The following is a 12,406-nucleotide window of genomic DNA, read 5'->3' on the forward strand; positions in this document are numbered from 1 at the left end:
TAAATAGTTAAAAGGGGTGCAATTCAGCCCTTGCTCCAAGTAGTATGAAAGTTGTTCCTTCTGGCTCCCGTTCCATTCAAAGTTTTATTTTTTTTTTTTTATTTTTTTTTTCATTCTCATACCTTCTTTCATTGAATGTTTGTACACTCATGGAGATTCCTTACCTTAGAATCCCCCTCCCCCCAACGACTGACTGGATCTGGAGATTTTTCTTCGAGCAATACCCTTGTGCGTCGGTAGGTGGTGTCGGTCGATTTCGCGGCTGTCGTTGGGGTCGTAGTCGCAGTGATGACGTCAGGAGTAGTACATAGATGCCGCCTCAGCACAGTGACATCAGTTCTTTTCTTTCCACACCACGCGTTGATCTAGAGAGAGCTACCCTGGTCTGACTGATTTTTACCCTTTTGACGACTTTTGTGTGTTTTTTGGGTGCGTCACGGATATCCCTGAATACCGGGTTCAAGCCGTTCGAGGACTGTCACCCTATGATGTCGGTGACTGGTCCGCATCAGGTTTGTTTGTGGTGCCTGGAGCGTGACCACAACCAGAAGTCGTGCTCCAAGTGCGGGGCCATGCACCCGAAGGCCTTGAGGGAGTGTTCTTTCAAGCTCATAGCAGCTGGCGCTCGACTTCGCGTAGGTCCTAGTCTCGCTCGAGAGGAAGGTCTTGAGACCATTCATGGAGCCACCACCACTCGTCTTCCTCCAGATCTTCCGGTACAGGTAAGAAAAATAAGTCAAAGCGGTCCCATCGCACTTCGACTTCGTCCCGTCGCTTGGCTGATGCGACGCGGGAGGAGCGTCGATGCTCAAGGCCTCCGTCCTCGGAGCCTGCTTCTGGGTCTGCACTGTGCTTCTGAGTTTCTGGGAGCCAGCGGGACCCCCGCCCAACTTAGAGTTTTATGAGGCCATGCACCTTATTTTTGGGAGGACCGACCCCAATAGGGCGCCTTTGTGTCTAAGGGGTTCGGTTGAGGGGCCTTCGGGTCCCCTCTGGATCAGCTCACTGATCTGTACTGACGCCAGTCACACTACTGAGACCTTTCCCGGCGCTGGTTCAATTGTCGATGCTCCAGACGTCGGAAGTGCCCACTATCGACGTCCACCCGATTCTTATTCCTGATTACTCTGAGTCAGAGCGGCGGCATCGGCCGCCGCCTCGGTCTTCGATGGTGATCCTACTCACCCCAGGTCGGATTTTGGACCCTATTTCCTATGAGTACGAATTCGGGGGAAGATTGGAGTGGTCCCTGGACCCTTATGAATACCAGGATGACCCATCTTAGGACTGGGCACAGGAATTGGGCGAGGTCAGTTGACTGGATACTTCTCCAGATGCGCTGGCATGCTGTCTCCTCCTGCCGTGGTTACGCTGGAGGGAGCGACTTATGCTATGGTGGTCAGTAGGGTGGCTGAGGTCCTTGGCCTTCAGCTACCTACTGTAGAGGTCAGATCCAAACTCCTGACAGGAGGTGCTTCAACCAGGGGCTTCCACGTCTGAGCCCCTTTTACCATTCAATGAAGCCCCCACTGATGTCCTTTTGGGTACTTGGTCCAAACCCAACACAAGGGCTCCTGTGAATAGGACTATCGCATGCCGCCATCAGCCCGCCCCAAACTACCCTAAATTCCTGTTCCAAGACTCCATGGCTGAGAGTTTTGTCATCCAGGCTTCCTCTTCCTCAAGCACATTCCCCTCTGCACCCCCGGATAGGGAATCAAAAAGGCAGGAACAATTTGGGAAGATGTTTTTTCTTCCTCCAGTCTCGCGCTGCGGTTTGTGAACACCGCATGCCTTTTGGGCCACTATACCCGCTCTTTGTGGGATACAGTTGCGCAAGTTCTGCTGCAGATACCGGAGGAGGCCTGTAGGAAGTTGGCTCTGTATGCACTATTTCAAAGGAAGAAATAGTATGCACAGAGTCCAAGGGTTCCCCTTAGAGGTAAGATAGTGGCAAAAAGAGATAATACTAATGCTCTATTTTGTGGTAGTGTGGTCGAGCAGTAGGCTTATCAAAGGAGTAGTGTTAAGCATTTGTTGTACACACACAAGCAATAAATGAGGAACACACACTCAAAGACGACAATTCCAGGCCAATAGGTTTTTGTATAGAAAAATATATTTTCTTAGTTTATTTTAAGAACCACATGTTCAAATTTTACATGTAATACTTCAGATGAAAGGTATTGCAGGTAGGTACTTTAGGAACTTTGAATAATCTCAATAGCATATATACTTTTCAAATACATCACATATAGCTATTTTAAAACTAGACAGTGCAATTTTCACAGTTCCTAGGGGGAGTAAGAGTTTGTTAGTTCTTGCAGGTAAGTAAACCACCTACGGGGTTCAAGTTTGGGTCCAAGGTAGCCCATCGTTGGGGGTTCAGAGCAACCCCAAAGTTACCACACCAGCAGCTCAGGGCCGGTCAGGTGCAGAGGTCACAGTGGTGCCCAAAACGCCTAGACTTCAATGGAGAAGTCGGTGCCCCGGTTCCAGTCTGCCAGCAGGTAAGTACCCGCGTCTTCGGAGGGCAGACCAGGGGGGTTTTGTAGGGCACCGGGGGGGACACAATTTAGCACAAAAAGTCCACCCTCAGCAGCACGGGGCGGCCGGGTGCAGTGTGCAAACACACGTCGGGTTTCCAATGTAAATCAATGGGAGACCAAGGGGTCTCTTCAGCGATGCAGGCAAGGGGGGGCTCCTCGTGGTAGCCACCACCTGGGCAAGGTAGAGGGCCTCCTGGGGGTCACTCCTGCACTGGAGTTCCGATCTTTCAGGTCCTGGGGGCTGCGGGTGCAGAGTCTTTACCAGGCGTCGGGATCTGGGAAGCAGGCAGTCACGGTCAGGGGGAGCCTCGGGATTCCCTCTGCAGACATCGCTGTAGGGGCTCGGGGGGGGGGCAACTCTGGCTACTCACAGTCTCGTAGTCGCCGGGGAGTCCTCCCTGAAGTGTTGTTTCTCCACAAGTCAAGCCGGGGGCGTCAGGTGCAGAGTAGCAAGTCTCACGCTTCCGGCGGGAAACTCAGTTGTCTTGAAGTTGCTTCTTTGGAAACAAAGTTGCAGTCTTGGGTGAACAGAGTCGCTGTCCTCGGGAGTTTCTTGGTCCTTCTAGAGCAGGGCAGTCCTCTGAGGATTCAGAGGTCGCTGGTCCTGGGGAAAGCGTAGTTGGAGCAGTGTCTTTTCGAAGTGGGGAGACAGGCCGGTAGAGCTGGGGCCAAAGCAGTTGGTGTCTCCGTCTTCTCTGCAGGGTTTTTCAGCTTAGCAGTCCTCTTCTTCGTAGGTTGCAGGAATCTGAGTTCCTAGGTTCAGGGGAGCCCCTAAATACAGAATTTAGGGGTGTGTTTAGGTCAGGGAGGGCATTAGCCAATGGCTACTAGCCCTGAGGGTGGCTACACCCTCTTTGTGCCTCCTCCCAAGGGGAGGGGGTCACATTCCTATCCCTATTGGGGGGGATCCTCCATCTGCAAGATGGAGGATTCCTAAAAGTCAGAGTCACTTCAGCTCAGGTTGCCTTAGGGGCTGTCCTGACTGGTCAGTGACTCCTCCTTGTTTTTCTCATTATCTCCTCCGGCCTTGCCGCCAAAAGTGGGGCCGTGGCCGGAGGGGGCGGGCAACTCCACTAGCTGGAATGCCCTGTGGTGCTGTAACAAAGGGGGTGAGCCTTTGAGGCTCACCGCCAGGTGTTACAGCTTCTGCAAGGGGGAGGTGATAAGCATATCCACCCAGTGCAGGCTTTGTTACTAGCCACAGAGTGACAAATGCACTCTCCCCATGTGGCCAGCAACATGTCTCGAGTGTGGCAGGCTGCTAAAACCAGTCAGCCTACACAGGTAGTTGGTTAAGGTTTCAGGGGGCACCTCTAAGGTGCCCTCTGGGGTGTATTTTACAATAAAATGTACACTGGCATCAGTGTGCATTTATTGTGCTGAGAAGTTTGATACCAAACTTCCCAGTTTTCAGTGTAGCCATTATGGTGCTGTGGAGTTCGTGTTTGACAGACTCCCAGACCATATACTCTTATGGCTACCCTGCACTTACAATGTCTAAGGTTTGGCTTAGACACTGTAGGGGCACAGTGCTCATGCACTGGTGCCCTCACCTATGGTATAGTGCACCCTGCCTTAGGGCTGTAAGGCCTGCTAGAGGGGTGACTTATCTATACTGCATAGGCAGTGTGAGGTTGGCATGGCACCCTGAGAGGAGTGCCATGTCGACTTACTCGTTTTGTCCTCACCAGCACACACAAGCTGGCAAGCAGTGTGTCTGTGCTGAGTGAGGGGTCCCCAGGGTGGCATAGGACATGCTGCAGCCCTTAGAGACCTTCCCTGGCATCAGGGCCCTTGGTACCAGAGGTGCCAGTTACAAGGGACTTACCTGGATGCCAGGGTGTGCCAATTGTGTAAACAAAAGTACAGGTTAGGGAAAGAACACTGGTGCTGGGGCCTGGTTAGCAGGCCTCAGCACACTTTCAAATCAAAACATAGCATCAGCAAAGGCAAAAATCAGGGGGTAACCATGCCAAGGAGGCATTTCCTTACAAGGCCCGTGTTATCGTATCCCAAGCTGTCAACGATGGGAGAAATGCAGCGAAGTTCATGATCCGATGTGGGCTGGACACAACTAACTCTCTGGGCAGATCGGTTGCTATGACTGTGGCCTTGAAATGCCACGCCTGGTTGCGAACTTCTGGTTTTTCGGGAGATGTCCAACAATCTCTCATGGACATGCCCTTTGATGGCCTGTCTCTTTGGAGACAAAGGGGACTCTGCCTTGGAGAAATTCAAGGATTCCCCGGCTACAGCTCGGTCCCTTGGTCTTTCTGCTGCTCCTGGACCACAGCAGTCCGCTTTTCGCCCCTTTCGTGGCCACGGAAGGGGCTCCGGTCGCGTCCCACACCCAGCCACCGTGCCACCCATGCTGTTCAGCCGCTGTGTGGCTGAAGACGCGGAATCCCACGTGGGCGTGGGACAGGGAACCAGCGGTCTGCCCAGTCCACCTCTGCCCCTGCTGCAGCCTCAAACCCTCCTAGTCCATCCACTCACTCCGATCCAGTTGGCGGCAGGATTCGCCATCACCTGCCCCACTGGGAATCCATCACTACAGACAGGTGGGTTTTGCAGATTGTTTGAAAGGGCTATTTACTCCCTTTCAAATCTGCCTCACTGGCCATAACTCCATCACTCTGCCAACTCCTGGAGGATCATTTGGCACTTCTCCGCCAGGAAGTCACAGCTCTTTTGGCCAAGGGAGCTATAGAGAAGGTCCCTGTGCCAGAAGTAGGTTGTGGTTGTTATTCCTGCTACTTTCTGGTGCTGAAAAAGGTCAAGGACTTACTCCTATCCTAGACCTTCGGGACTTCAACTACTTCCTCAAGAAGGTGAAATTCAAAATGCTCACCCTGGCTCAGGTTCTGTCTGCCTGAGACCCAGGAGACTGGATGATAGCATTTGGACTTGCAGGACGCTTATATCCACATCCTGCCTGCCCACAGACGTTACCAACAATTCGTGGTAGGTCACGAGCACTATCAGTTTACAGTGCCCCCTTAGGCCTTACCAGCACCCCTCGGGTGTTCACGAAGGTGATGGCAGTGGTTGCAGCTCATCTGTGCAGGTTATGGTCTTAGTCTTCCCCTACCTCGATGACTGGCTGTTGAAGGCGGCCTCGGCCCAGAAAGTCTTCTCCTACCTTCAGACTACAGCAAGCCTCCTGTACATGCTGAGGTTCAGTATAAACGTGCCTGACTTATTCTCAGACGCTCCCTTTCATCGGAGCTGTTCTGGACACAGTGCAGTTTCGGGCTTATCCTCCCGAAAAGGGAGTCCAAGATAATCAGGCTATGATTCTGATCTTTCAGTCTCTGTCTTGGGTTTCGGGGAAACTGTCTCTGAGGCTGCTGGGCCTCATGGCCTCCTGCATCCTGCTAGTGACACATGCGAGATGGCATATGTGGGCGCTGTAGTGGGACTTGAAGTTCCAGTGGGCGCAGAATCAAGAGAATCTCTCCGACATGGTCCAGATCTCGGAGGGAACTGCGGAAGACCGGCAGTGGTGGCTTTCGAATCCACATTGGGTCCATGGCAAATCCCTCTCCCTTCCCCAACCGGATCTATCCATAACGACAGATGTGTCGCTGTTGGGTTGGGGCGGCCACATGGAAGAGGTGGAGATCAAAGACCTCTGGTCTCTGGTGGAGTCTGGGCTCCATATCAATCTTCTGGAACACTGGGCAGTCAGGCTTGCGTTTAAAACATTTCTTTCCTCTCTCCAAAGGGAAGGTAGTGCAGGTGTTCACGAACAATACTACCACCATGTCGTACTGCAACAAACAGGGCAAAGTAGGGTCCTGGACCCTTTGTCATAAGGCACTACGTCTCTGGACATGGCTGGAACATCAGGGCAATACCCTGGGGGTTCAACATCTGGCGGATTCTCTCAACGCCAGAGCGGACAAACTCAACCGTAGATGCACAGCCGATCACGAATGGCGTCTCCATCCGGAGGTGGTGCAAGGTCTCTTTCATCAGTGGGGAGAGCCTTGGTTAGATCTGTTCGCCTCCGAAGAGAACGTGCAATGCCAGCTGTTTTGCTCGTTGGAGTTTCCAAGGTGGCACTCGCTCAGAGACACTTTTCGTCTCAAGTGGAACTCGGGCCTCTTTTACGCCTATACCACTTCAGCCCAGAGTTCTCAAGAGGGTCAGGAACGACTGGGCCCAAGTCATCTTGGCGGCTCCGGACTGGGCACGGAGAGTATGGAATCCAGAGCTATTGAGCATGTCCATCAATCCTCCACTCAGACTGCCTCTTCAAGCGGATCTTCTGTCGCTGCGGTAGGGGACTGTTCTCCACTCAAACCTGTCCAATCTCTGCCTTCATGCGTGGAGATTGAGCGGTGACAGCTGACGACTTTTGATCTTCCACCCGAAGTCTGTGATGTTATCTTGGCAGCCAGGTGTCCGCCACCAAAACGGTATACGTCTGTTTGTGGCATGGTATATCAACAAGTCTGTAGATCCTCTCTCTACCCCTCTATCTGAGGTTCTTTTGTTCATTCTTTCTTTGGCCCAGCAGGGCTCTGCATTGGGCACCCTTAAAGGGTATTTATCTGCCATTTTGGCCTTTCTTAGGTTACCTGATCAGCCTTCTCTCTTTAAATCTCCTATTGTGAGTAGGTTCCTAAAAGGTCTCACCCATTTATTTCCTCCCACTCCATTTATCATGCCTCAGTGGGACCTTAATCTTGTCCTTACTTATTTAATGTGTACTCCCTTTGAGCCGATGCACAGTTGTCCCTTACAGCTCCTCTCCTTCAAGACTATCTTTCTTGTTGCCATCACTTCTGCTTGCAAGGGTGAGCGAGCTTCAGGCCCTTTCGTCCAAATATCCATTCTTGTCTGTGAAACCTGACAAAGTGGTGTTGCGCACTAAGGCTTCCTTCCTTCCCAAGGTGGTTACGCCTTTTCATGTAGGCCAGTCCATCTCCTTGCCTACTTTTTATGCACCCCCACATCCTTCCCATGATGAGGAGAGACTCCACCATCTGGACCCAAAAAGAGTGTTGGCGTTCTCTCTTAATCGTACTAAAGATTTCCACGTGGACGATAAACTCCTTGTCGGGTATGTGGGTGCGAAGAAAGGGAAGGCGGTGCAGAAACGTACCATCTCTCGATGGGTACTTCTTTGCATCAAGATGTGCTACGCTTTGGCCATGAAGCAACCCCCTGAGGGCTTGCGCGCTCATTCCACCAGAGCGACTGCTGATTCCACTGCATTAGCACACGGAGTTCCTGTCCTGGATATCTGCAAGGCAGCTATGTGGGAATCCCTGCACACGTTTGCTAAACACTACTGCCTGGACAGTCGGGTCTGTCGGGACGGCTACTTTGGTTGTTCGGTCCTGCAGGACTTTCTAGTCTGATCTTGGTTCGCAGCCCGCCTCTGAGGATGGCATTGCCTGGGTATCTATTCTAAGGTAAGGAATCTGCAACTAGAAGTCTCTAACAGATGTAAAAGTTACTTACCTTCAGTAACGACATATCTGGTAGATACATATGGTAGTGGCAGATTCCTTACCGACCCACCCATCCTCCCTGCTTGCAAACTGATTTCTAGGGACCGGGAATCCCCCTTCATGTCCTTAGCTCTGGCTAATCTGTGTTCTTAGCGGCTCTGCACTTTGGTGTGGAAAGTCTATAAAAGAAACTGCTGTCACTGCGCTGAGGTGGCCTCTATGTACTACTCCCGATGGTATCACAGCGACTACTACGCCTGCGGAGTCTAGCGACGCCACCTAGCGACGCGCAAGGTTATTGCTCGAAGAGAAATTTCCAGATCCAGTCTGACACCTGGGATAAATTCTAAGGTAAGGAATCTGCAACTAGAATATGTCTCTACCAGATATTTCATTACACAAGGTAAGTAACTTGTACTAGAAGAGCAACCCAGAATGTTCACTTGAACCTGGGTACAATTACCACATATTCATGTGAGACTCCCTCCACAGTTTCTAAAGTGAGTTTCATGTGAATATGTGTTATGTGATAATTGGAGATTAGTGGGGGCATATTATGATCTTGCATCTGTCCATGCAAGATTGTTGCTGTATTTAGAAGAAAATGCCTTACACCCGCAGCTGTACTTGCTTTTGTCCTCGGCCTTTATTGGCAGACATGGGTGGTAAAATTTCTAGTATTTTCTAATGCCTACCTATTTTTGGAGATTGACGTGACAGAGCAAACTCAATTAGACCCTTAATTATCTTTGCAGACTTGGCTAAAGCTAAGATGTCCATTTTGTGGTTGATATAAGATGCTTTGAATGTATGCATGAAAATGCAGCCTTGTAGTTTGAGACCATCTGTTTAAACTTAGGGACATTTACTTGGGCAGTCCCTGTGCATGTTATTTCTGTTCATTTAAAATGGGCAGTGTGAATATAAATAGCAAGATGGCTCATATGTATCTTCTCTCTTAGACACTGTCTTCACCTACAAAGCTTTAATGCTAAGAGGCTCAAGAAATTAGACTTGACGGAAAAGGCACAGTGACCGCCTTTCAATCTGCATTGCCTCAGTTTATCTTTTGTGGGAGAGTTGAGAGATTAGGTTTGGCTGCCCCTATCCTCTCATCCCTCCCAAGCTACAGAGATGTTATTGAGCAGTAAAGGCTGGTTTGGGAAGTTTGCATTAATGTGTATTTCAGACAACCTTCCAATTTGTTTTCTATTCTCAAGAGTTCATTACGTAAAAGGGTAGAGTTCCTGTGCCAATTTGCCATTCCACTGTCTCAGACGAGACAGGTGCTGTGATCCATCGCACAAGCTCTAAGACTGGCAAATGTTATCCTTGAACAAGATGGAAATGAATGGCTGATAACTCTCAGAGGAACACATTGACACCCTTGTACATTTATTCAGCCACCTTTCATTTAACTTAAGTCTTTTAGTATGTTTGACCAGCTACTGAGCCACTTTCCCCCAAAATATAACCTGCATTTTCATGTCTGTGATTGGTTTACTCTTTGTAAAGTAAATGGGTTATCATTTGTCTATGTATAGATGAGGATATAACACCGGAAATAGTATGTAATTCTAACTTGAACTGGGAACTGTGGAAATGTTACAAAGATGATTTACCCTGTTATTTTTCAGATCCGGTATATTTCGCAGACTCAAGGATTACCAGGTGAACAGTTGTTAAATGTGGGAGCAAAAACTGCAAGGTTTTTCTGTAGAGAGCTGGATGCATCATATCCTGGGTGGCGGCTAAAGGTAAGGCACATGAGAAAATAAATCTGGTTATATGGGTACATTAGTTGTTTGATGGGTAATATTGATAAGTTATCTACCAGGTAGAATTTGTGTTCTAAAATTACCACCACAATTATTTTTGCTAAGAGCTGCTTGCTGACAATTACTTTGTGCCCTTCACAGCCTGTGAATCCCAGATTATGAGAAATTTGCAATTGCTTTTACCCCCAAACCCCAACAAACGTTCACGTTGTTTTTGTACAATGCAGTTCGGATGGTTTCAACTGTGCTGAGCTGGCTTCTGGAAGGGGCCCTGCTCAAACTTCACTTATGAGCACAGACTTTCATGGAGGAGCTCTCACCCCACGGAGGAGCTTAAACTATGGAGAAGAATGCTAAACCCTTGGAAGCAAACAGTTACGTTGCTTATCTGCACTAGACAGGTGGCATATGTGGGTGATGATAACTGCAGGGTGCAGTTGCATCTACCCTCTCCTTGGCCCAGTAATGCTGGAGGAGGATTGCCTGCCTGCTGTCAGTTGTGTAAGGGGTGTCAGCCTGCACAATATTAGTAAGAGACCTGCTGCTGTGGGCCCCTGGAATAGGTCAGGAGGATGTCCAGCTAACTGCAGGGCGCAGTTGCATCTATGGCCCAGTAATTGCTTGCTATGAATTGTGTAAAGGGTGTCAGCCTGCACAATATTAGTTGGAGACCTGTTGCGGTGGGCCCCTGGAATGGGTCAAGAGGTGATTCAGTGGTTAGAATGTAATCTCCAAAGTGGCAGTGGTGCACCCACCTAGCAAGCACCAGAAGTGATGGCTGCTGCTCTGGCATACATTTGGTGTACTCTGAGAGGTACTTTACTCCTGATGGCTACTAATTCTGATAGACTTCTAAATGCAGAGTCCTCATCTTTTGACTATTTCCCAGGTATCAGCAGTATCTCTGCGTGCTGGTAGGTAGTGCCTTGTGGCTCCATGCTGACGCTGTTCCAGAAATGACTTTAGGAGCTTGCTTAGGCTTTTTTTTCTGCCCACCGACATCTGTTCTTTCTTTCTACGCCACCCTCCACAAATTTAGAGCTCAAAGATAGTGATGTGAGCAGTGAGGTAGGACAGCCACGCCAGAAGGATAATTGGTATGATAACAGTCAAGAAGTCAGTGGCCTCTCACCCCAGGCCCTTCCCTTCTCATGCAGCGGTCATCCGTAAGGCAGCCAGACTTCCTGACCTTTAGCTTCCCACCTTAGAGGTAAAAACCAATGTCTTGATGAAAGTGCTCCAACTGGGTAAAGCATCTTTTGAGCCCCTCTTCCCCTTTGTTTGGGGCACTAACAGGTATGGTCTTGGGGACCTGGGCCAAACCTTGATCTAGCTGCAGTCAGTTAACAAATTGCAAGATGCCACCACCCTTCATTGCTTCTTGGCGGCCTTGAATTTTTGTCTTGGCTCCCTTCCCCAGAAAAATTAGGGGTGCAGGCGTCCAACAGACAGACATGCCCAAATTCCTTTCTGACTTCAACCGTTCTCCCACCCCAAAATAAGGAGTCCAGATGAGTGGAGACTGTAGAGATGAGGGGATTTTTTTTACCACCAGCTTGGTCCTGAGGTCTGTGAACTCCTTCTGGCATTCAGTGTCTTAAGTCCTCCTAGGTGTCTTGGAAGATCTCCAACCTTTCCTAATCCAAAACATACAGGATGATGGTGATGCGGCCAAGTCCACAATTCATAGCGGCTTGGACATCTCCGATTACATGGAGCAAGCCTTTTGCACCAGATTCACCATTCCCCTCCAGGCCTGTCTGCGGTCAACAGGTTTTTCAGGGGATGTCTAATCATGCCTTTTGGACATGGCCTTTGACGGGACTCGTCTGCTTGGGGACAAGGTAGATTCTGCTTTGGAACAGTTCAAAGAGCTCTCTAGGCTTATTGGCCCCGCCTTGCCAGTCGCTTTAGCCCTACTATTCCTTTTGCAGCTTTGGCAGAGGTACCCTATACTGGCAGCCAAATCACTATCATCAGGGTGCCCAACAGTTTCTTACCTGCGTCCCCCTCCTCCACAGCTGACCAGGTCAGCAAGCTGCTCAGTCCACTGCCTAGCAGCTCCAACTTCCAAACCCCTTTAGGGTGCCTTTTTTGGAGCACAATCACCCAACTGGAGGAAGTATCCAACGATTCTTGTCTGGATGGCAGACAATGACATTGGACGGTTAGGTCCTGCTGATAGTCTGAAAGGGGTACACCTTGCCTGTCATTGTTACTCCGCAGCACTTTTGACCATCTCCAAGCACAACCGACTGAGGACAATCTGTTAATTTTACTTGTGGGAAGTGTAAGCCCTTTTGGCCAAAGAGGCGATTAGGAGAATGCCTGCTCCAGAAGTAGGCCCTGGTGGTAATCCCTGCTGCTTCCGGCTTCAAAGAAGGCGGGAGGCCTTCCTCCTATTATAGACCTGCACCCTCTTAACGCCATCCTTCAGTAGGTAAAATTCAAGATGCTTGCATTAGCCTTTGTGTTGTCTGCCCTCTAACCAGGAGAATGGATAGTGCCATTAGATTTGCACTGTCCCAGCCTTTTCCCTACCTCAACAACCTCCTGTTGAAGGTCAGCCCACTCCAGGCAGTCGTCAGCCATCTCCAGACTATGGTGAACCTCC

At 49.8% G+C, this 12,406-nt stretch overlaps 1 protein-coding gene across 4 annotated transcripts in view; it reads left to right on the forward strand.

Moving 5' to 3' along the window:
* HIPK3 (homeodomain interacting protein kinase 3) overlaps window positions 1-12,406 on the forward strand; it is a 323,948-nt gene that overhangs the window by 147,026 nt on the left and 164,516 nt on the right. For all 4 annotated transcript variants that reach the window (XM_069223525.1, XM_069223524.1, XM_069223527.1 and 1 more), the window contains exon 4: window positions 9,652-9,771. In XM_069223525.1, the coding sequence (XP_069079626.1) occupies window positions 9,652-9,771 (120 nt within the window). The remainder of the gene's footprint in view (window positions 1-9,651; window positions 9,772-12,406) is intronic.

The sequence above is a fragment of the Pleurodeles waltl genome, chromosome 3_1, assembly GCF_031143425.1.
Source record: "Pleurodeles waltl isolate 20211129_DDA chromosome 3_1, aPleWal1.hap1.20221129, whole genome shotgun sequence".
In the NCBI taxonomy this organism is placed as follows: Eukaryota; Metazoa; Chordata; class Amphibia; order Caudata; family Salamandridae; genus Pleurodeles; species Pleurodeles waltl.